This window comes from Martes martes (assembly GCF_963455335.1).
Source record: "Martes martes genome assembly, chromosome: 5".
Classification (NCBI taxonomy): Eukaryota; Metazoa; Chordata; class Mammalia; order Carnivora; family Mustelidae; genus Martes; species Martes martes.
The window spans coordinates 87,701,226-87,727,076 of NC_137892.1; the positions used below are offsets into that span (position 1 = coordinate 87,701,226).

At 52.0% G+C, this 25,851-nt stretch overlaps 1 protein-coding gene across 1 annotated transcript; it reads left to right on the top strand.

The window, feature by feature from the left end:
• Positions 1 to 1,499: 1,499 nt before the first annotated feature.
• Positions 1,500 to 24,047, top strand: ARAP3 (ArfGAP with RhoGAP domain, ankyrin repeat and PH domain 3). Its single transcript, XM_080804780.1, has 32 exons — positions 1,500 to 2,033; positions 2,150 to 2,211; positions 2,318 to 2,429; positions 6,091 to 6,291; positions 6,456 to 6,525; positions 6,774 to 6,894; positions 6,993 to 7,177; positions 7,277 to 7,383; positions 7,642 to 7,841; positions 7,940 to 8,025; positions 8,164 to 8,346; positions 8,490 to 8,625; positions 9,253 to 9,369; positions 9,799 to 9,946; positions 10,055 to 10,157; positions 12,256 to 12,475; positions 13,179 to 13,242; positions 13,742 to 13,905; positions 15,736 to 15,948; positions 16,227 to 16,332; positions 17,575 to 17,722; positions 18,072 to 18,140; positions 18,868 to 18,942; positions 19,042 to 19,156; positions 20,783 to 20,911; positions 20,997 to 21,130; positions 21,366 to 21,448; positions 21,764 to 21,799; positions 21,935 to 21,998; positions 22,087 to 22,224; positions 22,430 to 22,468; positions 23,001 to 24,047. The coding sequence occupies exons 1-32, from the start codon at positions 1,510 to 1,512 to the stop codon at positions 23,475 to 23,477; spliced, it is 4,629 nt and encodes a 1,542-aa protein (XP_080660906.1). The 5' UTR covers positions 1,500 to 1,509; the 3' UTR covers positions 23,478 to 24,047.
• The last annotated feature ends 1,804 nt before the right edge of the window (positions 24,048 to 25,851 follow it).

Here is a 25,851-nt window from a genome sequence, read left to right on the forward strand (position 1 = left end):
GCCCCTCCCTCCGGTGGCCCGGCCTCTGCCCCCTCCCTCCTTGCCCCCTCCCCTGTCTCAGCCCGCACAGCCCCGTGCTGCCCCGCCCGCCCCCGCCACTGCTGCCCCGGCGCACCTCTCGGTTCCCGGTCCCGTGCCCTCGGATGGGTCTGAGTCACTGGGAAACTGGGCTCTGAGTCAGGCCCTGACAAGCTTGGGGTTGGGGCCCGACCGCGGAGAGGCAGAGAGGCCAGAACTGATGCTGGAGCGACAGGCTGTCCTAGTCAGGACCCCACAGAGAGCAACAGGGAGGGAGCCTAACAGGCAGAGGCGGAGAGACAGAAGTCTGTATTCATGTACATCTAAAGGTCTAGTTACAATTGGAGACTGAGGCAAGGAGAAGCTTAATGATAGAGAGCAAAAGAAGGAGAGGAACGCAGATGGATTTAGGTAGAGGTGGGGACAGATGGAGTGCTGTAGAGACAGGGACAGGCAGAGAGAACACTTAAGGGAGACAGAATTTGAGTCGAGTCCAGAGAATAGACCAGGGTCAGGGGCAGTTTGGCAGAGTGGGACAGAGCCTCAGAGACCTGAGCTCAAGGGCAGGTGCAGGGAACGGGAAGGTTCTGGAGAGGAAGACTTGGAGAAAGCAGAGGCAGGGGGATGTCATTTAGCACTTCTGAGTCCCTACAGGAGGGTGCTCACATGTGCATACACATGTGTGAACATGCTGCAGGTTGGTGGAGAGGGAAGACCCTGGAGTACCCCCTGGCTTCCTGTCTGCCTCTCTCTGACCCGATTCCCTACCCTAGCCTCACTCCAAGTGGTCTCTGCCTTGGGGCAGGACCCTACTTGCTGGGGGACTTAGGGCTCTCTGGGCAGCCCGACCAAGGCAGACAGGATGTGGGGGCGGCCAGGGCCGGAGGGACAGGAAGGAAGTCTGAGCAGAGACAATAGGTGGAAGGGGAGGAGGAACTAGGAATGACCAGGATTAGGATGGCTGAGAGCCTGGACCTCGGTTCTGGAAACCAGGGGGAGTGGGAGCTGCACCTCCTCCCTCCTTCCTTCTGCCATGCTACAGCTGCCCCTGTCCCCACCTTATACCACATCATGGGGCCCCTCCTCCCCACCGTCCCACTTCATTTTGCCCCTGTGGGCTTCTCTCCTCTTGCCCTGTGCTTACGTGGTTGAGTGTGCAGGCAAACGGAGGCAGACCTGGGTGGGGCAGGAGCTTGGGGGTCAACACTTCCACCAGCTCCTTGTGAGCCTGGGGAAAGCCTCTTCCCTTCTATGGGCCTCAGTGTCCTCACCTGCAAACGAAGGACTTCTCCTATAGTAAGAAAGCCCCTTCTGATGTTCTGGGATGGCTCTTCCTCCAGATTGCCAGCCACTGGTCATTTTTCTTTGGAGGAAGACTGAAGTCTGGTACCCACCCCTGTCCAGACCTCAGACTTTGGGACAGGGAGGGGGAATCTCAGCCTGAGCCCTCCCTTCACCCTGCCGCTCCCCCCAGCAATGGCCTGAGCCCCCATGGCTGCCCCTCAGGACCTGGACATCGCTGTGTGGCTGGCCACGGTGCATCTGGAGCAGTATGCAGACACGTTCCGGCAGCATGGCCTGGCCACGGCGGGTGCAGCCCGGGGCCTGGGCCACGACGAGCTGAGGCAGTTGGGCATCAGCGCCACAGGGCACCGGAAACGCATTCTGCGCCTGCTGCAGGCAGGTGCTGCAGAGGGCTCCCTGGGTCCCCAGTCGGACAGTGCCATGGAGCCATCCCCTAGCCTAGCACCCCAAGCCCAGCCCCCCAAGCCTGTGCCTAAGCCCAGGACGGTATTTGGTGGGCTTAGTGGCCCTACTGCCACCCAAAGGCCTGGAGTGAGCCCAACCTTCTGGAGACCCGAAGTGTCCAGGAGCCCAGAGTCCAGCCCCAAGTCCCCGCTTCTCCCCACCTCCTCCTCCGAGCAAACTTCAGCCTTGAATACTATGGAGATGATGCCCAATGCCATCTACTTTGGCCTGGACTTAAGAGGCGGGGCCCAGACAGCTCAGGACATGTGAGTGGGGTTGGCTCCCTTGGGAGCCAGTGAGGGGTGGGGGCCGGGAGGAGCAGGACATGAGGGCTAGTCCTGTCTCCTCTCTCCCTTAATGATCACTAGACCTCTTCCCTCAGGGCCCCAGATAGCTCCCAGGCAGCTGCCCCCACACCTGCCCTCAGGCCCACAGCAGGCACAGGTAGGTGGGTTAGCATGGATTTGGGGGGAGAGGAACAAGGCCCTTCAGGACCGCAGACACTCCCATCTGACCTCTTCCCTGTCTCCCCCATTCCTCTCCCTGCCAGTACACATCATGGACCCTGGCTGCCTGTACTATGGTGTCCAGCCTGTGGGTGCCCCAGGGCCCGCGGACAGGAGAGAAGGCAGAGGTGTCTGTCAGGACAGGGCTGAACAAAGGTGAGTGGTCAGTAGGGGTGGTGACGGCAGGAAGAGGGACGCTTGAGGAGCAGTTGGCGGTGGCTGTGTACCCGTTATTCATTAAGTGTGTGTTGAGTGTCCCCTGTGTGCCAGCCGGGTACTCTAGATACAGCAGGATTAGGAAAGACCCAGTCCCCTCCTCAGGCAGCTTATGATTCAGTGGGCCAGACAGGAGAGGAAGCAAGCAGACAAACAAATGGATATATGACTTAAAATAGGGAGAAGTGCTTTTCATGCTTTTGTTGTTATATTTTTGTTTTTGTTTTTTAAGATTTTATTTATTTATTTCATGGAGAGACAGCGAGAGAGGGAACACAAGCAGGAAGTGGTGAGAGAGGGAGAAGTAGGCCTCCCATAGAGCAGGGAGCCTGATGCAGCTCAATCCCAGGACCCCAGGATCATGACCTGAGCCAAAGGCAGATGCTCAATGACTGAGCCACCCAGGTGCCCCTTCATGCTTTTACTTAAGGCATCTTTACTGAGCACTTACTGCATGCCAGATATTGTAGATACTTGGGATAGATCAGAAATCCCATCCCCTGTGGGCAGATAGGCAAATAACAATAGATACAATAAGTAAGTTATTTCATATGTTAAAAGATGGTGAATGCCATGGGAAAAAATAGAGCTGGGTAAGAAGGCTGGGATGGACTGAGGGGGAGACACCCTGCAGTTTTTCATTAAGAATTGCCAGAGTATGGGCACCTGGGTGGCTCAGTGGGTTGTCTCTGCCTTAGCTCAGGTCAGGATCTCAGGGTTCTGGGATCAAGCCCCGCATTGGGCTGTCCGCTCAGAGCCTGCTTGCCCCTCTCTCTGCCTGCCTCTCTGCCTGCTTGTGATCTCTCTCTCTGTCAAATAAATGAATAAAATCTTAAAAAAAAAAAAAAAAAGAATTGCCAGATTGTTATTTGAGCAAAATGAAAGGGGTGAAAGAGTTAGTTGTGACAGTATCTGGGAGAAAAGTGTCCCAAGGCAAGGGGCAGTGGCCAGAATAGAGACTTTCAGGGGGACCCAAGAGTGGTGACAAAGCCAGCGGGGCTGGGGCAGAGTGGCCAGGGCAGGAAGACTGGGAGAAGATGACGATGTAGAGGTCAAAGGGGCCAGATCAGGTAGGACCTTGTAAGGACTTTTGCTTTGACTCAAAGTGAAATGGGAAGCCTTTGGGAGGGTTTTGCCTTACATTTTAAGAACCCCCCTGGTCGCTGTGTTGGGAATGGTCTGTAGGGGGCAAAAGCAGAAGCAGAGAGATCAAGTGAGGAGGTGGCTCCCAAAATCTAGGTGAGACACTTCCAGCAAGTGTCACAGTAGTGAAGATGGTGAGAAGTGGCTAGATTTGGGTTATATTTTGAAGGCAAACTGTCCTAAGAAGTTGGGGTGTGAGGAAAAAGAGCAGTCAAGAATGACTTCAGAGGTAGGCTGAGCCTACCTTGTCCAGCGTGGTAGCCACTAGCCACATGTGATTACTGAATACATGAAATGCGGCTAGTCTGGAGTAAGATGCATTGGAATTCTACGACTACCAAATTTCAGAGACTTAGTATGAACAAAGTAATACTGGGTGTGTGTAACAGAAGCAGACATAAATTATCTTACTTTTTATACAGATGATATAATAAAATGTTAATATTTTGGGTATGTTGGATTTAAATAAAATATATTATTACAATTAGTTTCACTTGTTTCTTTTTATTTTTTAATGTGGCTGCTAGAAAATCGAAAATCACGTGTGTGGTTCTCACCTCGAGTTCTGTTGGATAGCGCCATTTGAGCAACTGAAAGTTCCTGGAATTGCTCTGCTCTGAAATGGGGAAGATGGTGTATGAAGCCGGGGGTTGGGGGGAGATCAGGAGTTCCATTTTGAGCGTACTGAATTTGAGGTATATGTTACAAGCCTAAGAAGAGATAACAAGCCATTGGATATCCAAGTCTGGAGTTCAGGGGAGAGGTCTGAACTGGAGATCTAAATTTGTGGGTTGTCAGCCTCTACGTCAGTGTATGTAGCTGTGAGTGTGTGTCGCTAGAGCAGAGGGCCAAGATCAGAGTCCTGGCACACTCCAGTATCAAGAGGTTTGGGAGAAGAGGAAGAACCAGCAAAACAGACTGAAAAGGAATGGCTGGTGAAGGAAAAGGAAGACTGGGAGGATGTGGCATCCTAGCAGCTAAGGGAAGAAAGGAAGAGGGGGAGGTCAGTGGTATCAAATGCTGCTGAGATCAAGGAAGATGAGGACTGAGAATTGGCCTCTGGCATTGACAACATGGAGGTCACTGAGGACCTTTATAAGGGGTAGAGGTGAAAGCTGCCTCAGAATGGTCTCAGGAGGTAACAGAAGAAGTTGGAATGTATAAACAACATTTTTGAGGAGTTTTTCTGCAGAGAAGGGCAGAGAGTTGAGTGGTTGTCGATAGTGGAAATGGAGCCAGGAAATGATTTTTGTAGGATGGAGTGTTATATATGTTTATAGGTGGAGTGGGAGAGAGGGATCTGGGAGAGAGGGAAAATTAGCTGCAGTAGGGGAGACAAAGAGGAGAAAGTCTGGAACAATGTCCTTGCGTAGGTGAGAGGACAGTGCTCAGAGGAGGGACTGGCTTCAGACAGGGATGTTTATGATGGTGGCAGAAGGAATGCAAAGTATGTGTGAAACTTGGTAGATGAGGCACTGGGAGTCTGTGGGGTTCTTGTCTGATTGCTTCAATTTCTTAGTGAAGTAGAAAACAAAGAGGGTAGAGAGGTGGTTCTCAACCTTAGCTCTGCTATAGCCGGGGGAACTTTCAGAACTAGAGATGCCTGGGCCCCACTCCCAGAAGATCAAACTCAGGGGGGCCCACATACCTGTATTTTAAGGTTTTGCAAGTGATTTTGTGCTACTGAGGTAAGGACTACTGGAAAGTGACAGAGAATAATAGAGGACTTTCTGGGAAGATGGTGTAAGCAAAGACCTAAAAGATGGGGAAAAGCAGACTGGGGAAGCATGTTCTAGGCAGAGGCAGCCACATGTGCAAAGACTCTGAAAGAGAAGAGAATGTGGCTGAACAGTAGAAAGCAAAGGTGAGGGTGATGTAAGAAGAGGGCAGGGGATTGGCTGTGGGTCTCATTGTACAAGATCTTCCAGCCTGTGGTGAGGAATTTGGATTTATCCTAAATTGCAAATGGGAAGTTATTGCAGGATTTCATGCAAGAGGGAGTGAAATGATCTCACTCGCATTTTTAAAAGAGCATTCTGGGGTTGGTAGAAAAACGGGTGTCGGAGGGAGGCCCCGAGGGGAAGCTGGTGCCCAGTCAGGTAGTTCATAGCACCCCACTGAGAACCGACCAGAACTTGGTCCAGGGGAGGAAGGTCATTCCCTTTTTGGAGAAAGGACTGAGAAGGCTTCTTGATCAGATATCAGCATCTGTGACAGAGAGCGAGCTATGCAGCCCTTCCCCACCTTTTCTACCAAGTAACACTAATGGCAGAGGAGAGGGACTGAAATTACTCTAATCAAAAATCTAAGTGTGCTCAGGGAAGAAACTCTAGGCTAATCTTTTGCGTTCCCAAACTCCCTATTTCCAGGACCTGCCAGGCATCGTACGAAGCACCACAGGTGGGGATGGCCGGGGAACTGGGTTTAACATGTGTTTCTCTGTCTTGCCCCACATAAGGCTCAGCAGGCAGGATCTGGAGGCACGGGAGGATGCGGGCTATGCCAGCCTTGAGCTGCCTGGGGATTCCACCCTCTCACTGCCCACCCTGGACATGGAAACCAACGATGACCTCATTTCACCCTATGCCAGCTTCTCCTCCACGGCAGACCGTCCCTCACCCCTTCTCAGTGGCTGGCTAGACAAGCTCTCCCCTCAGGGGTGGGCTGCTAGGGATGGAAAGGGAGGGAGGGGAGGGAGGAGAGGGAAGTGTGAGGCTGGGGGGTGGGGTGGGGTGGGGTCAGGTCTCCAGTGCTCCCAGACTCTAGGAGCTCCCCAGGATACAGCCTCTACCGCTCACTCATCTTGGCCCCTCCTGTCCCCAGAAACTACGTTTTCCAGAGGCGCTTTGTGCAGTTCAACGGAAGGAGTCTCATGTACTTTGGCAGTGACAAGGTGGGGGTCTGGCGAGAGGCTGGGTCAGGGCTGGGGAAAGGGTGGGGGCTGAGGACTGGAGGATGGGAAGCCCGTGGTGGCGGGGTCACCATATGACTGATGTCAGCATCTAAAGTAGCTCGCCTAGCGGCTGTATCCCACTGCCTGTGACATGAGTGCTGACCTCATTAAAAAAGTTGGTGCTGGCTCCCAGGTCAGCACACATGGCTGAGTTTCTGTCCCTCTGTGCCCCTGGGCTGTCTCTCCAGGATCCCTTCCCCAAGGGGGTGATCCCTCTCACTGCCATCGAGATGACCCGCAGCAGCAAGGACAACAAGTTCCAGGTCATCACCGGCCAGAGGGTATTTGTGTTTCGCACAGAGAGCGAGGGTGAGAATCGGGGCCTGCTGTGTGCCCCCCGGGTTGGGGCAGGAAGGCCGCGTGAGGACACGGCCCGTTGGCTCACTGGCTTCTCTGTCCCCCACCAGCCCAGCGGGACACATGGTGTTCCACTCTGCAATCCTGTCTGAGGGAGCAGCGCCTCCTCGGCAACCCCCGGCCCCCTCAGCCACCCCGACCCCTCCGCACAGGCATGCTGGAACTTCGAGGACACAAGGCCAAGGTTTTTGCTGCTTTGAGCCCTGGAGAGCTGGCACTGTACAAGAGTGAGCAGGTGAGAGGGCCGGGCCAGGGCCAAAGAGCCTGGCCTAGTCCATTCTGGCACCTCACTGTCCCTGCTCCAATGCTGCACCTTCTCCCCCATCCCCACCAGGCCTTTTCTTTGGGCATCGGGATCTGCTTCATTGAACTGCAAGGCTGCAGCGTCCGGGAGACCAAGAGCCGCAGCTTTGATCTGCTCACCCCCCATCGCTGCTTCAGGTGGGGCCCAGACTGGCAGGAGGCAGGGCTGGGGGAGAGACTTGGGCAGGAGGCACAGGGTGGGCAGAGGACTGGAAGCCTCTTCAGTAGGATGTCAGTGGGTGTGCACTCATGGGGGTCCAGTGAACAGGGTCAAGGTCTCAGGAGGGTCTAGGCTGGACCAGCTGTGGCCAGTGGTGGCTCCTGCTGGAATGGCCAGTGGGATGGGACAGGTTGGAGGGGGTCTCCATGCCCACAGACTGGCTGTCCACCCCTCAGCTTCACAGCCGAGTCTGGGGGGGCTCGGCAGAGCTGGGCGGCCGCTCTGCAGGAAGCAGTAACCGAGACCCTGTCTGACTACGAGGTGGCTGAGAAAATCTGGTCCAATCGGGCAAACCGGCACTGTGCGGACTGTGGGGCCTCCCGCCCAGACTGGGCTGCTGTCAACCTGGGGGTGGTCATCTGCAAGCAGTGTGCAGGTGAGGGCTGGGGCCTTTGGCTGAAATAGTGAGAAGGAGGGGGGCTAGGTCGGGGGGGCTCTGAGCATCCGTGCCACATACCCTCCATACCCTAACAGGTCAGCACCGGGCCCTGGGTTCTGGGATCTCCAAGGTACAGAGCCTGAAGCTGGACACAAGTGTCTGGAGTAATGAGATAGTGCAGGTGAGGAGTCTGAAGAGGGAGAAAGTGGGGAAGAGGGAAGGAGAGCATCCCAAAAAGGCCTTGGGCCCAGCTTGGGGGCAGAAATGTCTGAGACCCTTGAGTTCCTCTTACTTGCCTCTGCCCCTTGTCATCCTACAGTTGTTCATTGTCCTGGGAAATGATCGTGCCAACCGCTTCTGGGCAGGGGCGCTACCCCTAGGCGAGGGGCTGCATCCAGACACAAGCCCAGGCCCCCGGGGAGAGTTCATCTCTCGGAAGTACCGCCTGGGTCTCTACCGGAAGCCCCACCCTCAGTATCCAGATCATAGCCAGCTTCTCCAGGTAGGAGCTGATGGGGAGGAGGGTAGTCTCTAAGTTGAAATGCCTAGACTTGGGGTGGTAGGGGCTGTTTTTGATGACTGGAAGACTGTCCCCATGCTCTCAGGTTGGGTCTTGGCACTGACAGAGGCCCTTCCCCCCTGCAGGCACTGTGTGCAGCTGTGGCAGGACCCAACCTGCTGAAGAACATGACCCAGCTCCTCTGTGTTGAGGCCTCTGAGGGCGAAGAGCCCTGGTCCCCTGCAGCCCTCGATGGCAGCTTCCCTGGTCTCCAGCTCCCAGGTAATTCCCACAAGGGTCCCCTTTCTCACCCTCCAAGAATTCTCAGCCCTGACCTGTGCCTTGATTGTTCCAGGAAGCCCCAAATATCCTCTTCCTCAGCCAATCACAATAGCCCAGTCTGGGCAGTTTCCCAACCTTCTAGATTCCCTAGGGTCTATTTCCTGACGTCATGCAATGACCAATGGTGGCCACTGCCTGAGGTGGATCTGGACATTTGAGGTGTTAGTGCTGGTCTACCCCTGATAAGGTGAATCCATAAGTGAGGTCTCATCTCCCTGGGAGAAGTCTGATCATAGACGTGGTCATCTAAAGAGGCTTTCCTCCAGTGGTCCGGGCAGAGGGGCTGAGACGCTTATAGGATAGCCCATGCTCAGAAGCCCCCACCCCTGGGCTGACTGGCTGGTGGGCTCACTGGTGGGGACAAGAAGTGGGCAAGGGCTGGAGTCTCACTTCCTGCCACCCTCTTTTCTAATGTGGGAGGTGAGGGGTCCGGCTCCACTGGGCTTGACTTGGCCATGCTGCCAGTGGAATCGGGTCCCACTGTCTTCCTCAATCTGATCTTTTTTCCCAGGGGGCTCAGGCCATCCCACTGTACTGCCCCGAATTGACAACTTCTTCTCTTTGCAGACCCTTCCCCTGGTGTATACAATGAGGTGGTGGTGCCCGCCACTTACAGCAGCTTCCTGTACTGTGGTCCCATCAGCAACAAAGCTGGACCCCCACCTCCTCGCAGGGGCCGGGATGGTGAGAGGGGAGCCAAGGGTGGGAGGAGATGGGAAGAAACTGGGATGAGCAAGAGTGTACCACAGAGGGCTGGGAAGGACAAGCAGGGCCACGTCCTGGCATGGGCTGGGTGCTGGGAGTAACAGGGGGACCATGCTCAGTGGCAGAATTGGCTGAGAGCTGAGAGCCCGTGTTGTGAAGTCAGAATGCCTGGGCCAAATCCCAGCTCTGCTACCTCCTATTTGTGTGTTTTGGGCAAGCTACTCAAGCCCTGGGCCTCAGTTTCCCCATGGGCAAAAGAGAACTGAAAGTGATACCTACCTCATAGAATTGTGAAGATCACATGAGATCATACATAGGCAGAGGGTATGGCATGATTGTCTGGCAAATGGGAATTATGACAGTAGGGACAGAGGTGCTTTGCCTGTTGACCATCAGCCTCCTCCTTAGCTCCCCCCAGACTATGGTGTGTGCTGAGAGCGGCTCTGGAAATGTTTGCGTCGGAAAGCAGCCCTGAACCCCTCAGCCTCATCCAGCCCCAGGATGTTGTATGTTTGGGTGTGAGTCCCCCACCCACAGACCCAGGTGACCTCGACAGGTAACTGCACCCGGCGCTCCCTGCACCCCCACTTTGGCCTTCCCGATCCCGAGCCTGCCAGCCCCGTATTGGTCCCCTTTCTCCTCCTTGATCTCACTTTCTCTCTAGGTTCCCCTTTTCCTTTGAGCTCATCCTAACCGGGGGAAGGATCCAGCATTTTGGCACAGATGGAGCTGACAGTCTGGAGGCCTGGACTAGTGCTGTGGGCAAGGTGACCCAGCCAAGACCCCTCCCCGACAGCTCGCGGTTTTCCTGTCCCCAGCTGCCCCCATCCCGCCCTCTCTTGTTCCTATAACCACTCCCACCACTGTCCACTGACAACTAAGATTAACTGCTGTGCTAGGACTAGTGTGAGGTTCTACACACTCAATATCTCATTTAACTCTCACAGCAACCCTCAGATGAAAAGATTATCACTATTTGATGTATAGGGAAACAGAGTCACTGAGGTTATGAAGTCACTTGGTCAAGGTCACAGAGCTAGGCGGCAGCAGAACCCAAGATCGAAAACAGACCTCTGTCTCCAAAGCTCATGGCCCAAACCTCACTGTGCAGGGCCTCTGCCCAGGGAAAGGCTGCCTCTAACTCCTGCTTCCCCCTCCCCCAAGTTCTCCCAGTCCAGAGGGAAAGCTGCCTTTACGTGCCCAGCATCTCCATTCCCAGGCAAGCCAGTCTCTCTGTCCTGCACCCTCTCGCTGGAGTTAAACATTCACACCCTAGAATCAGACATGCTGGGATCTGAGTCCTTCAACTCTCAGCCTCATGAGCCTTTCCACAGGGATAGAGTGGGTGTACAAGACATGCCCCTCTGGGTTGAGGATTAAGTAACATGTGAGGCCCTTGCTGCCTGGCACACACAGGCATGCCAGTCACTCCCATCCCTACCCAGTTTCTCTCTCAGCCCTGCTCTACCATCAGCTCGTCACACTGGCGCCCTCCCAACAGCCCGGCAGAAGGCTGTGTGCCCTGGCAGGATTGCACTTCCTCCTTAGCCCCTTGTGGTTGCCACTGCACCGCCTCTGCCAGACTTCTGAGTGGCCACACTGCAGGGGTGCCTAGTGACTTCCCATTACCAAAGCCCAAGGGCCTCCTCCTGGCCTTCCCTGGTCGGCTCTGCAACCCGTGACAGTCCTCTGTGGGAAATGTTCACCTGCTGTCTGGCCTCTGACCCCACTCTCCCCCACTCTGCTTAGAGGAGTAGAACTCCTGCCAGCCAAGAAGTGGTCTGCGTGTCCTTTCAGGGCTGTGTCATGGCCCTTGTGGCCTCCAGGCTATCTCCTCTGATTGTCAGTTGCACTTTCCAAAAACGTAGCTCATCCTTAAAGGCCGGGCTACCCAAAGCGCAGTCTACAGCCTGGGACACCGCACTGGCTCATTCTTTGTCATGGCCTCTGGCAGAATAAGAACAGAACTTGAGAGGGAGTGTTCCAAATCTTTCTTAGCAATGGAACAAAGTGATTTTTGGTGTAGAATCTAATTTCTTAAAGTGGGGGCTTATATTTTACATTTCTTTTTTCATTTCACTTTGCTAGTAGTTCTTTCTTTCTTCTTCTTCTTCATCTTTTTTTTTTATTTTTTTTTTATTTTTTATTTTTTATTTATTTTTTTTTTTTAAAGATTTTATTTATTTATTTGACAGACAGAAATCACAAGTAGGCAGAGAGGCAGGCAGAGAGAGAGAGGAGGAAGCAGGCTCCCTGCTGAGCAGAGAGCCCGATGCGGGGCTCGATCCCAGGACCCTGGGATCATGACCTGAACCGAAGGCAGAGGCTTTAACCCACTGAGCCATCCAGGCGCCCCATCATCTTTTTTTTTTAAATGAAAGTTCTGGTTAGTAACAGATTGGAATTTTGAACAACAACAACAAAAAGAAGAACCCCGTGTTCCTTCCCCACAGGTGGTTGAGAAAGCACTCCTTTGGGACCACCTCAAACCCTGTTTCTCTATGAAACCTCCTCAGCCCCTTAGGATGCTGGGATTTCCCAGGGCATTGTGACTCTTCAGTTATAGCATTTTGGCTCCCTATTCCTTCTGGCCCCGATACCCTGCAAAGGGCAGGAGGCTGCCACATGGAGGTCTTCTCTGTGTTCGCTGGAGCAAATTAAATTGAACTGAATTTCTTTCCTTTCTCCAACCATCTCCTGTCTCCTCGGGTCTTTCTTCTGCTCTCTCCAATCCCTTTTCATTCCTCTCTTTCTTTTGCTTTCTTTTCATATCATTCCCTATCCTTCTCACTCTTACTTCTCTCCCCTAAGTCTTGTCTCTTTCCTCACCCTCCTCGTTCCCCATGTCCTCCTCTTGCCTCACAGTGGTTCTCCCCGCTGAGCTGCCACCAGCTGTTGGGCCCTGGGCTGCTGCGGCTGGGCCGCCTGTGGCTGCGCTCTCCCACCCATTCAGCCCTGGCCCCTGGCCTCTGGCTGTCAGGGTTCGGACTTCTTCGTGGTGATCTCCTCTTCCTGTGTCCAGCATCGGGCCCTGGCCCTCCAGCCCCTGAGGACATGGTGCATCTGCGGCGGCTACAGGAAATCAGTGAGCAGGGGTGGGGACGGGGATGAAAGGTGGCCATGGAGTAGTGGGCAGTGAACCTTCATCTGTTTGGGGTCCCTATGGGAAAGAGCAGAACATAGTGGATTCAGGCATAAGCTCTGGAGTCAGACTGCCCAGATACAGAACCCCATCTCTATCACTTCCTAGCTGTGTGACCTTGGACAAGTTACTTAACCTTTCTGTGCCTTAGTCTCCGCATCTTTACAATGGGCACGATACAAGAGTTGTTAAGTTTCAAATAAAGCAATGCATTTAAAACACTTATCAAAGAGCCTGGCAGAAGGCATCTTATTAGTATTTAATAATTGTTATATGTTATTAATGTTACTGTTAGTATTACTTGGAGTTGCTTTCTGGTTGGAGACTAGGAGAGGGGACTGGATACTTTCACTTCTTCCTCAAAGAGGAACAGTGTGGGATAATATCAGAGGGCTTTAGAGACAAGAGACCTGAGTTCAAGCCTAGATTTGCCATTTTATAACAAGTAAAGAGACAAGAAACTTAACGTCTCTGAGCTTTAATGTGTCACCTGTAAAATGGGGATAATAGTATGTAACTTATAGGATTTAATGCAACATTCTTTGAAGACTCGTAGTCTGGCATCTACATACCTTGAATACTTAGTGACTTACTGGTCAATATGATGAAGAAATTTTGATGATAATATCTGATGATTCTTCTCCAGGTGTGGTTTCAGCAGCTGACACCCCAGACAAGAAGGAGCATTTGGTCCTGGTGGAGACAGGAAGGTAAGTGTTACCCCTATCCTTAACCCCACATCCCTCTCTCAAGAGCCCAGCCCCAACCCTCTACCCTGGTCTGCTGGACCATGCCCACTTCCTCAAATTTGCCTGCCTACTGGGCGCCTGGGTGGTTCAATTGTTTGGGAGTCTGACTTGAGTTTGTGTCTTGGTCTTGGGGTCCTGGAATTGAGCTATGTGTAGGGTCTCTCTACTCCACAGGAGTCCACTTGTCCCTCTCCCTCTGCCCCCCATGCCACATGTGCGTGCTCTCTTTCTCCCTCTCTCTCAAATAAATAGATTAAATCTTTTTTTTTTTTTTAAAAAGGAAAATCTTAAAAAAAAAAAAAAGAAAAGAAAAGAAAAATTCACCTTCAGGGACCCCATCTGGTTTTAATGTTGCTGCCCCCTGCTGGTGGCTCTGGGAGGTCTGGTTCTTGCGATCCTGGGCCTCTTAGTTTAAAGGACCCTCTGGAGCTGGCTCTGACTCAGGCATCTCGGGTCTCAGGACCCTGTATCTGCAGGGAGAGGGCCGGCTGGATTTCTCAGCATGGAATGCAGCCATTGAGGGGGCGGCTGGCGGGGGCGGCACAGGGCTGCAGGAGCAGCAGATGAGCCGGGGTGACATCCCCATCATCGTGGATGCCTGCATCAGTTTTGTCACCCAGCACGGTGAGTGGGCACTGGCCAATACTGAACCAGCAGGGGATGGGGGACATGGGCACAGCCAGAGGGTGTGGTCTGCCTATAAGAGCTTTGTCTCAGAGACTACAGCCTAACAGCAATCCACTGTATCTCTGTTGGCAAGCTGCTTTACCTGCCTGAGCCTCAGCTCCCCCATCTGTAGAATGGGGCTACTAACAGTCCTCATTTTCTAGTATAGTTGTGATAGTAAGATAACATATGGAAAGCTTTTAGTGCAGCACCTGGCAGCTAGTCACTGTTCCAAGGTAGTTGTTGGTGGGGGCATGGGTGTGAAGGAAGAGGAGCACTGAAATAGGACTAGAGGACCATAGAGAACAAAGAGAGGGCAGCTACAAGGCAAGAGCCAAGCTGTGCAGCAAAACACTTGAAGGTCTGAGTAGAATTAGTTCATGCAGGAGTTTTTTCAGGCATAAAGGATCAGCTCTGAAAGTGGTTCCCAGAATTCTTTGTGACTTTTTGACCTTTGCTTTTTTTCTCCTGCCCAAGGAAGGACTAAGTAGAATCTAGCTTCTTAGCAAACCTCCTTTTTAGAAGTCTGGCCTCTTGAGAAGGAAAATTCATAGAAAACCAAGAAAGGCAGTAAAGGGCAAAAAAGGCACCTCTATGAACTACAAATAGCCTGGAGAGTGGAGAGTCTGTGGCTAGAGACATTCTCCATACCTTGGCAGTAGCCTCAGGCAGTGACTTCCCCACTCCCTAGATCCCATCATCTCCCTCATGTTCAAAGAAGAATATGGTTGTTCATACCCACACTGCCACTCTTTATTCAGCAGATGCTTACTGAGCGGCTCCCCTGTGCCAGACACTGGAGATATAGCAGTGAAGAGGGAAGGTTCTGGAAGCTCAGGGACTAGTGCGAGAGATGGGTGATAAATAAGAGAAATACAGTCAGTGCTCGTTATTCACGGTAGTTTTGTTCTACAGAGTTACTGCAAACACTGAATTAGTGAATCCTAAATCATTGCCCCAGTGGAAATACAGAGTCAGGTTCCTGGGAATCTCTGGTCACCTTTAATCAAGTGATCAACACGTGTGTTGAAGTGTGTTTCTGTTTCAAGATACTTTATTTAACATATACTTGTGATCTGTTAACTTTGAACTCACAGCCAGCAGCAGTGTAACTCACACAGGGGCAAAGCTTATCTGACTCGCATATTCTCTCCATAAGGCACACACAGCCTTCCTGCGTGCGCTTAGCAACACTACACAGCCCTTCAGCACTTCACTTGGGGGCCATTTTAAACAGTGAAACCACCCAAAAAAAGCAAAGAATGCAAAAAACGTGATTCTATATATACACCATGAAAACTACACTTGTTTACCATATGAGAGCTTAGCTGGGAATGTGTCCAACAGGCAACTCAAATTCTTCTCCACTCGGCGCATGTTCACAAATGACTGGAAAAGTGCACCGAGTATTGATTTGTGGGTTACAAATAAATTTTAGCAAGTAGATGAATTCACAATGTGGAATTTGTGAATAGGGAGGATCAACTGTAATGTAATTTGGGAGTGCTATCTCAAAATCAAAACAGTGAGGAGACAGAGAGCGATGGAGGCTATGTGGAATGTCATGGTTAGGGAAGGACTTTCTGAGCAGGACTTAAGCAGGGTCTTGAGAATCAAGATCCTGGAGGCAGACTTCCTCCTCTCTGGGCCCCTTACCCCAATAATGATATAGCATGTCGGTGGCGGGCGGGAGGATCACAGATACTGGATACTGGGTGGGTAGTTGGGTCTCTGGGCAGTGGTGAGCAGAGATGCTCAGTGGTGAGTGGAGATGCTGGCTGTTCTCAGGGCTCCAGCTGGAGGGCATATACCGGAAAGGGGGTGCCCGTGCCCGTAGCCTTCGCCTCCTGGCTGAATTCCGGCGGGATGCCCGGTCAGTGAAGCTCCGGCCAGGAGAGCACTTTGTGGAAGATGTCACCGATACACTCAAACGCTTCTTTCGAGAGCTCGATGACCCTGTGACCTCTGCACGGCTGTTGCCTCGCTGGAGGGAGGCTGCTGGTACTCCCAAGATCCCTAAGAACTCCTCACAGGCGACCAAGGGGTGACCTGGAACTCCACCCTCCCCCATCAAATCCCTGAGGCTGTTTTGTGGGATTTGGCAGCCTTCTTCCCTAGTGCTCCCCTCCCTCATTCCCACTCCCCAGGATCACTCAGGGACTCAGCTTAGGTCAAGGTGGGAAGGGGGCAGAGAGACATCCATTCTGGGGTTGTTTCTCTAAAACTCCCTCCTTGCTCCCTTCCCTGATCCTCTCCACCCCTCCCCCACTCCATCCCAGAGCTACCCCAGAAGAATCAGCGCCTGGAGAAATACAAAGAAGTAATTGGCTGCTTGCCCCAGGTCAACCGCCGCACGCTTGCTACCCTCATTGGGCATCTCTATCGGTCAGTATGGCCAGACCCCCTGCAGGCTCCTCACTGACCCTTTATCACCGCTGTCCGACTCCTTCCACCACCCTACTCCCGCTGCCTCACATTTATTCATTAAGTGAAATTGTCAGTTAAGTGAACCGCAAACAGTTAAGTGAAAGTCATAGCACAAAGGTTCTGAGTGTGGACTCTGGGGTCAAGCAGATCTAGGCTGTACTCTGGCTCCACCATTCTAGTCTGTGACTTTGGGTAAGTTATTTGCACTCTCTGAGCCTCAGTTTCCTCACTTATAAAAGGAAGATGGCATAATGAATAGTCTCCACCTCCTAGATGATGGGAGTTAAATGAGATAATCCTTATAAAATTCTTACTACATCTCCTGGCATGTAGGTAGTAAGCATTCAGAAATGGTGAGCAACCAATGTTATTTTGTTCTATTATTCATACCGGGCAAAGGGCTGGAGGTAGGAGACACAAAGAACAGTAAGATGCAGATCTACCTTGATCAGCCTATTGGGGAGACAGGTCTTTAAGGGATTCCAACGTGAACCCTGGCTGTGTTGTACGGATTACTCTCTATCACGGGGATGGGCCAACTATGGCCCATGGGCTGTATCCACCCAACTATCTGTTTTTCTAAGTAAAGTTTTGTACAGTTCCTGGGTGACTTTGTCAGTTAAGCATCCGACTCTTGATTTCAGCTCAGGTCATGATATCAGGGTCGTGAGATTGAGCCCTGCATTGGGCTCCCTGCTCAAGGGGGAGTCTGCTTGAGATTCTCTCTCTCTTCATCTCCCTCTGCCCCTCCCCACTGTGTGCTTGCTCTCTCTCTCTCTCAAATAAGTAAACAAATCCTTAAAATAAATAAGTAAATAAATAAATAAAATTTTGTACACAAAGTGTGAAGGCATACCCATTCACTTATGTGGTGTCTGTGGCCACTCTCATTCTACAACAGTGGAAATGACAAACTGGACCAAAGAATGTATGACCCACAAGCCTAAAATATTTACTACATGTCCCTTTCCAAAAAAAGCTTGCTGTCCCATACCAGAGTTATAATCACCCATTCCTCACCTGTCTCTGCCTTACACTGGGATCTCCTTGAGGCCACTGTTGTGTCTTACAACTGCATCCCAAGTGTTTAGCCCAGGCCTTAGCATACTGACTCTAAGGATTTCCTGAATGAATGGATGCATGGGCAAACAGGTGAGCTCAAGCTCCATCCCTTATGGCCTGTGTCGCACCCCTCTGCAGGGTACAAAAGTGTGCCGCTCTAAACCAGATGTGCACGCGGAACCTGGCCCTGCTGTTCGCACCCAGTGTGTTCCAGACGGACGGGCGGGGGGAGCATGAGGTGCGAGTACTGCAGGAACTCATCGACGGCTACATCTCTGTCTTTGATGTAAGCTCTCCTTACCCCTGACTATAGTCCTTCTTCCTGGATTCTGGATCCTGCCCCCCCCCAAAGCCCCCAGCCCAGACCTCTAAGGCCCTCTGCATCAAGAATCACCTCCCATTGGCCTGGGCCCCTCTATCCCATAACCTCACTCCAAGTGCCCTTGCGCCCTTGGTTTTTAGCTCTTCTTGCCTCTAATGCTCTCATACAGGTCTTCTGGTCTTACAAACTCTTCCTGTTTCCCTCTTTTCCTAGCGCCCCGCCCCCTCACCCCCCAGTCCCTCCCAATCCTGCCTCCCCCCTCCCGCCCCCACCTGTCCCACAATACACATGCTCCTTTTTGGCCCTTCCACAGATTGACTCTGACCAGGTAGCTCAGATTGACTTGGAGGTCAGTCTTATCACCACCTGGAAGGATGTACAGGTAACCCGTCCTGCCCTTAGACTCATGAGTGGGACAGAAGGGGCTATCAAGATAGGAAGGTGATCTGCTGCTGCTGGACATTGGCCCTCAGCTTTCTGAGACACAGGGGAAACCCAAGAAAGGGAGTGCTTTGGGGAGAGGGGTTTGGTTTAGGATTGGCTCTATTTATTCCACCATGAGGATTCTTCATTGCAAAATGATGGCAGCATACTTGGGTTCCGCCTGTAAGAGATCCAAGGAAGAGTTAGCTGAGGTAGACAAAGTGGTGAGCATAACAGCAGTAAATACAATAGCAAACAGCTAAGCATTTATCTTCCAAGCACCTGTGATCTTGCTGTAGCATCACGCAACTCCATGAGGCAGACAATACCATTTTTTTTCAAATAAAGAAACAGAGGCCTTGAAGGTCCCTTATTCAAAGTCCTACTGTATCGAGTGTCAGAGTTGAAACCCAGAGAGTCTGACCTTAAACCTGTCCTTCCAAGCATATGCTGCACTGCCTTGGGAAGTACCCACACAGCCTGAAGATGCGGTTCTACCTCTCCTGGGGTTCTCCCTTTTAAGGGCCTGAGCCACACTGGGGATGAGGGGCAGGAGGAGACTTTTGTGCCCAGGGCCGCAGGGGTGGGTGTGTGGAGGTAAGAGCTTAGGAGGCAACATAGGGAGTCCTCTGATCTTGATTTTTTGCATCCTCTTGTGTCCTGACTTCATTATGCCTTCCCCTCAGCTGTCCCAGGCTGGAGACCTCATCATGGAGGTTTATATAGAACAGCAGCTCCCAGACAACTGTGTCACCCTAAAGGTCAGTCCTGAGGGGACAGGAGGGGAGATGAGAGGACTGGGGGGGGGCTGGGTCAGTGGACTGACCAGCATGGGTCCTCTGCTCTTGCTCTGACCCCAGGTGTCTCCAACGCTGACTGCCGAGGAGCTAACCAACCAGGTATTGGAGATGCGGGGGACAGAGGCTGGGATGGACTTGTGGGTGACGTTTGAGATCCGTGAGCACGGGGAACTCGGTGAGCCTGCCATGCGTGTGTGCTTGCACATGTGATGGGGGGTCAAAGTTACCAATGCTTTCTGGGTTACCAAATACAGTGACACTGTCCTTGTGCATGTGCAGGGACATTCCCCACTGTTCACCACTCCCTCTTTCTCAGTATTCTCTTCTTTCTTGACTTTTGTGGACCCCACAAGTCCTTGGTTTCCCTTCCTCCCCAAAGGAGGCTTTTCTTCCTCCTTTGCCTACATAACAAATATTGAAAAGACCCAGAATTCAACCCCAGACCTTTTCCTTTCCCTATCTTCATTTCTCCTTGGATGACTCATCCATTCCAGTGGCTTTAAATGCTGTTAATAAGCTGGATTCTCTGGATCATGACCTGAGCCGAAATCAAGACTTGGATGCCTAACTGACTGAGCCACGCAGGCACCCCAAGCATCTCTAATTTTTTTTAAAGATCTTATTTATTTATTTGACAGAGAGAGAGATCACAAGTAGGCAGAGAGGCAGGCAGAGAGAGAGGGGGGAAGCAGGCTCCCCGCCAAGCAGAGAGCCCAATGCGGGGCTCGATTCCAGTACCCTGAGATCATGACCTGAGCCACCCAGGCGCCCCCCAAGCATCTCTAATTTCAAACATGTGAGACTGAACTCAATTCCCAGACCTTTCACCTAACAAAAAGATTAGGCCATTTCCTAGTTTTCCCTAACTCAGTCAGTGGCCCCTCTATTCACGCAGTTATCAAGACCAGAAACCTGAGTGTCCTCCCTTTCCTTCAACTTCCCACCTAATCCAACCAGCTAGTCCTGCTGATTCTATTAGAATCTGTTGCTTCTTCCCATTTCCACCATTACCACCAGCCAGGCCGAAGTCACCACTAGCTTTCTGCACCCAAAATTAACCACTAACCCCAGAAAAGGAGTAGCTGGCCTGCATTCCCGTCTTGTCTCCCGACATTCCATTTTCCACACAGCGGTCAACATGCATTTCAAACATAAATCAGATCATACCATTACCTTCCAATGGCTTCCCACTGAACTTCAAATAGAATTCAAATTCCTTATTATGGTCCACAGACCCCGGCCATCTGGCCCTTGCCTATTTCTCGGACCTCATCTCACATAACTCATTCTCGGTGCTCGAGCCGTGCCAGCTGTTTTTCAAACACATCTTTCTTGACAAAGAGCCTTTATTCTGGAGCTGCGTCCTGCCTGAAATCTTCTTCCCCTGATTTTAGCATGGTTTGTTCTTCCTCCTCCTCCAGGCCCCAATCTCAGCTTCAAACGCCCCCTTTTCCAAGACCTTGCCCAGTCATCACTCTGTCCCAGTAGCTGTCCTCCTCCTCTCTCTCAGCTTCTTATTGTTTCTTTCAAAGCATTTAATTATTTGCAATTTTTTGGTCTACTTACCTGTATACTGTCTGCTTACTCACTTTGCTGTGGGTTTTGTGAAGGTAAGCCATGGGTTCCATGCTAACCATCATATCCCTAGAGCCAGCAATGCCTGGCAGAGAGTTGGCTCTTAAATAAATACCTGTGGCTGGGCTGTGGAATGGACACACGAAAGTGACTGGTGGAAAGGAGCTGGAGGTCCAGGGCATGGATGGATATTCTGGTTGATACCTGCTCCTACTTTACTCCTCAGAGCGGCCACTTCACCCCAAGGAGAGGGTCCTAGAGCAGGCCCTTCAATGGTGCCAGCTGCCAGAGCCCTGCTCGGCCTCCTTGCTCTTGAAAAAAGTCTCCCTGGCCCAGGCTGGCTGCCTCTTCACAGGTGAACCTCCTCCTTCAGCCCAGCACCCCCACCCCCAGGCCTCTCTCCCAGGACCCTCCTCCAAGTATCATCTGTTTGTGCCCAGGTATCCGGCGTGAGAGCCCGAGGGTGGGTCTGTTGCGGTGTCGGGAGGAGCCGCCCCGCTTACTGGGCAACCGCTTCCAGGAGAGGTTTTTTCTGCTGCGTGACCGCTGCTTGCTGCTGCTCAAGGAAAAGAAGGTGAGGTGCTGGGGGGGAGCGGGGATGGATGCTGGAAGCCCCTGAGGAGCAGCTAGGCCTGCATCAACCTTCTTGCTCCACAGCCTGTGTGCTTATCCATCTCAGCGCTGCCCTGGCTCTTTGACCTCTGTGATCCTGTGAGCACATAACCCCAGTGCTTCCATGACTTCTTGGCTTGACTGACTGTGATCCTTCTCTCACCTCTTGACCTCACTGACTGCCTTCTTGTTCTCAGAGCTCTAAACCAGAACGAGAGTGGCCCTTGGAAGGTTCCAAAGTCTACCTGGGAATCCGAAAAAAGTTTAAGCCTCCAACACTGTGAGTTTTCTTCCCCAGCCCACATTTCTAGGACCTTCCTGCCATCACCCTTCCGGCATTTCTTTTTCTTTCTTTCTTTTTTTTAAAGATTTTATTTATTTGACAGACAGAAGTCACAAGTAGGCAGAGGCAGGCAGAGAGGGGACGGGGAAGGCAGGCTCCCCGCCAAACAGAGAGTCCGATGCAGGGCTCGATACCAGGACCCTGGGATCATGACCTGAGCTGCAGGCAGAGGCTTTAGCCCACCGAGCCGCCCAGGTGCGCCCCTCCTCCGGCCTTTCTAATCGTCCATCTCTTTTGTCCTTTGGCTCCTAGGTGGGGCTTCACGCTGATACTGGAGAAGATGCAGCTGTGAGTACCTCTGGGCCTGGCTTCTCCCCTGGCCCATCCCTGCACCCTGTCCTCTTCCTCTCTACTTTTTCTATTCTCCATTGCTATAGCTACAACCCCTCCTCTCTGGCTAATTCCCCCTCTGACCATCCCCAGATACCTGTCCTGCACTAGTGAGGATGAGATGTGGGACTGGACCACCAGCATCCTCAAAGCCCAGGTGAGGGGACAAAAAAAGCTGAGGGTGAGGTCAGAGGTCCTAGCTGTAGTTCCACGCCCACTGTGCCAACTCCTTACTCTCCCTGCAGCACGATGACCAGCAGCCAGTGGTCTTACGACGCCATTCCTCCTCTGACCTTGCCCGTCAGAAGTTTGGCACCATGCCTTTGCTGCCCATCAGAGGAGATGACAGTGGGGCCACTCTCCTCTCTGCCAACCAGACCCTGGTGAGGTCCCCCTGGCCCGCTGCTGTGCCCTCCTGAATCCTGCCTGTGTTCTTGCTGCCCTGCAGGTGGGAGTGGTGTGCCTGCCTGTCTGGTGCCCGCCTCTGCCTTCTCTGTGTCCCCACACCCCACCCTTGCCTTCTGTTGCCAGACCTCACTGTGTCTCTGTGTCTCTCCCTCCCCTCATCCCCATCCCACCTGTGCCCAGAGGCGACTTCACAACCGGAGGACCCTGTCCATGTTCTTTGTGAGTACTGTACCTGTCTCAGCTTTGTGCCCCTCAGCCCCGTGTTCCTCTGTGCTGCCTGAGTCCATGTGCCCTCTGTATTTGTTTGACTCAGGGCCATCTGTGTGTGTGTGTGTGTGTGTGTGTGTGTGTGTGTGTGTGCAGGAGACAGAGAGAGAGTATTGTGAGGGGCCAGAAGGAATTAGGAAAATGAGGCATGGGAGGATATGATAAGGAAAAGGGAAAGTGGTCACAGGCTCTGAGAAACAGAAGGAAAGTGGTTAAGTGAACACATCTTGGAGTCAGATAGGCCTGGGCTGAAGCCTCAGTTCTTCCATTTACTCACTGTGTGATCTTGGGCAACTTACTTCACCCCTCTGTACCTCGCTTCATTCACCTGCAGTGTAACCCGTTGTACAGAGTTGGTTTGATAGCACACATGAAAAGTATTTTACTGCATCTGGCCCAGAGGAAGGGCTCAATAAATGTTAACAATTACTAACCCAGGAACTCTAACTCTGTGCCTGCATCATGCTGCCCCATTCCCATCCAGCCGATGAAGTCATCCCAGGGGTCTGTGGAGGAACAGGAGGAACTGGAGGAGCCTGTCTATGAGGAGCCAGTGTATGAAGAAGTGGGGGCCTTTCCTGAGCTGACCAAGGACACCTCTACTTCCTTCTCCACGATGAGAGAAAAGACAGCCAACCCAGAGACCCCTCTCATCAGCCAGAGGTCCTGTGACAAACCCCTTTTTGCCAAGGCAGGTGGCCCGGGCCCAGAGCAGAGGCCACCTGAGCCCCCTCCCGGCCCCCCTTCAAAGAGCAGCCCCCAGGCACATGGGTCCCTAGAGGAGCAGCTGCTCCAAGAGCTTAGCAGCCTCATCCTGAGGAAAGGAGAGACTGCCATAGGCCTGGGCAGCCCCCCGCAGCCCTCCAGCCCCCAGTCCCCAAACTCCAATGGCCCTCTGACACAAACACCTGGCTTTCCCACCCAACCTTCCAGTTCACCCTCCAGCCAGCCCCTCACATGACCCTCAGACGAGTAGTCTGAAGGGGAGGGTAACCAGAAGACCCAAGTTCTCACCATGGCAGACACTGCTGGGAGCCTCCTCTGCTCTGGCTGGTAAGGCTCCAGAAGCCAGTGTGGTGCTATGGAAAGAGCATAGGACTGAGGGCTCTGGACTCTCCTGCCTAGAGAGGGTCAGACTATGGTCCCTCACTGAACCTCCACTCACTTATATGTACCATGAAGTCACTGAAATAAGGAGCCAGGGAACATCCAACTGTTTCTTAGAGCTGTAAGCCCCACATAACTTCCCTCAACAAGTTGAGGGAACTCCTGCTTTATATATATGATATGCAGGAGTTCTGTAAGAGGTTTGGGGTTTGAAAGGAATAGTTTTTACCGCACTAAAGAAAAAATAAAGGATTTGGAAGCCAGAAAGCTGAATGATCTCCAAGTCTATCTAACCCCAATTCCTACATTTGGGGACTATGCTGAAGACCTAGAGGGTGGAGGTTGATTGGGGTTGGGAGCTGGGGCAAAGAGGAGCCAAAAAGGATGTGTCACTGTTAATAAATCTTGGAACCAGGAGGCTATTATTGTTTATTTCATTCATTCATTCATTCATTCAACAAATATGTATTGAGCGCCTAATTAGGTGTCAGGTCTTCAGGGTAAAGTTTGTCTGGGTGGCTCAGTCGGTTAAGCGTTCGGCTCAGGTCATGATCCCAGGGTCCTGGGATTGAGCCCTGCAGCCCTGAATTGGGCTCTCTGTGGAGCCTGCTTCTCCCTCTCTCTTTGCTGCTCCCCCTGCTTGTGCTCTCTCTCTCTGTCCAATAAAAAAATCTTTTCTTAAGATTTTATTTATTTATTTGAGACAGAGAACAAGCAGAGGGAAAAGTCAGAGGGAGAGGGAGAAGCAGCCTTCCCGCTGAGTAGCGAGCCTGATGTGGGGTTCGATCCCAGGACCCTGGGATCATGCCCTGAACTGAAGGCAGATCTTATCCGACTGAACCACTCAGGGTCCCCAAACAAATAAAATCTTAAAAAAAAAAAATAGATGGGTCTTGCTTTTATGGAGCTCCCACTCTAGCGGGGGAACAGAAAATACACAAATTAATTCAGTGTTGTGAAGAAATCAAACCAAAGCGATGTGCCTGTAGTGGTGGCCTTTAGGCTGGGAAGATGGGGAAGGCTGCTGTGAAGAGTTAAAGAAGCCAGACGTGTGAAGTACTGAGAGAAGGAGCACTCCAGAAGAGGGAAAGTGTCAGGCATGAAGGCTCTGCAGTGGGAAGAGACTTGGCCTGTTGGGGAAACAGAAAGGAGGCTGGAGTGGCTGAAGCACAGTGAATGGGGAGACAGAGAAGAGTATGGGCTAAAGGGGGAAAGACCGGCAGGGCCCCAATAATGCACAGCTTTATAGGCCATGCTAGGGTGTTTGGATTTTATTCTGAAGCAAATGAGAAGTTGAAGGGAGAGAGTGATGAGATCTTATTTTCTTTCTTTTTTTTTTTTTTTAAGATTTTATTTATTTATTTGACAGAGAGAGATCACAAGTAGGCAGAGAGGCAGGCAGAGAGAGAGAGAAGGAAGCAGGCTCCCTGCCAAGCAGAGAGTGTGATGAAGGACTCCATCCCAGGACCCTGAGATCATGACCCGAGCCGAAGGCAGAGGCCTAACCCACTGAGCCACCCAGGTGCTCCTTATTTTCTTTTTTAAAAAAACATCAATCACTCTGGCTGTTTTGTGAGCAGTGGGTTATTGAGGTGGGGGGTGGGGGGGAATGAGAGACCAGATATTAGACAGGTGACTGATACTGGGGCTTGGACTAGGTTGGTGGTTTTGGAAATTGAAGAAAGGTGATTAATAAGAGATCTTTCAGAAATAGAACCTACAGGACTTGCTGATAAAAGGAATGTGAGATAGGAGAAAGGGCACAATGACTCTGGGTTTCAGACTTTCCTAACCAGATGAAGAGAGGTACCATTTAGTGTGTTGTCTGGGGAAGATAACTGGAGAAGGATCAGGTAGAAAGAGCGGATATAAAAATTTGAGGTACTTGTTAGATCTACAAGTCGGAGGTGTCAATGGGCTGTTGGAAATGTGAATCTGGGGTTTGGGGCCACAGATAACTGCTTTTCCAAGTCGGGGTGTGGGCCAAGGATAGGTGAGGGGAATGAAGAAAGGGTGTGGGGATCCTCAGAAAGTAGGGACTGCGCTGGTAGAACCTGGGGCGGAGAGCCCGAAAGGCAGACCCTAATAGTGACAGGGCTTCCTGGGGCGCCAGGCCCTACACCGATCTCCCCAATTACATCCATTCACTAGTATCATTTAGTTTCCATTGGCCCCGCACATACCTTTCTTCCTCTGGGACTGGTTTCCTCCTGGCTCCCGGCAATCTT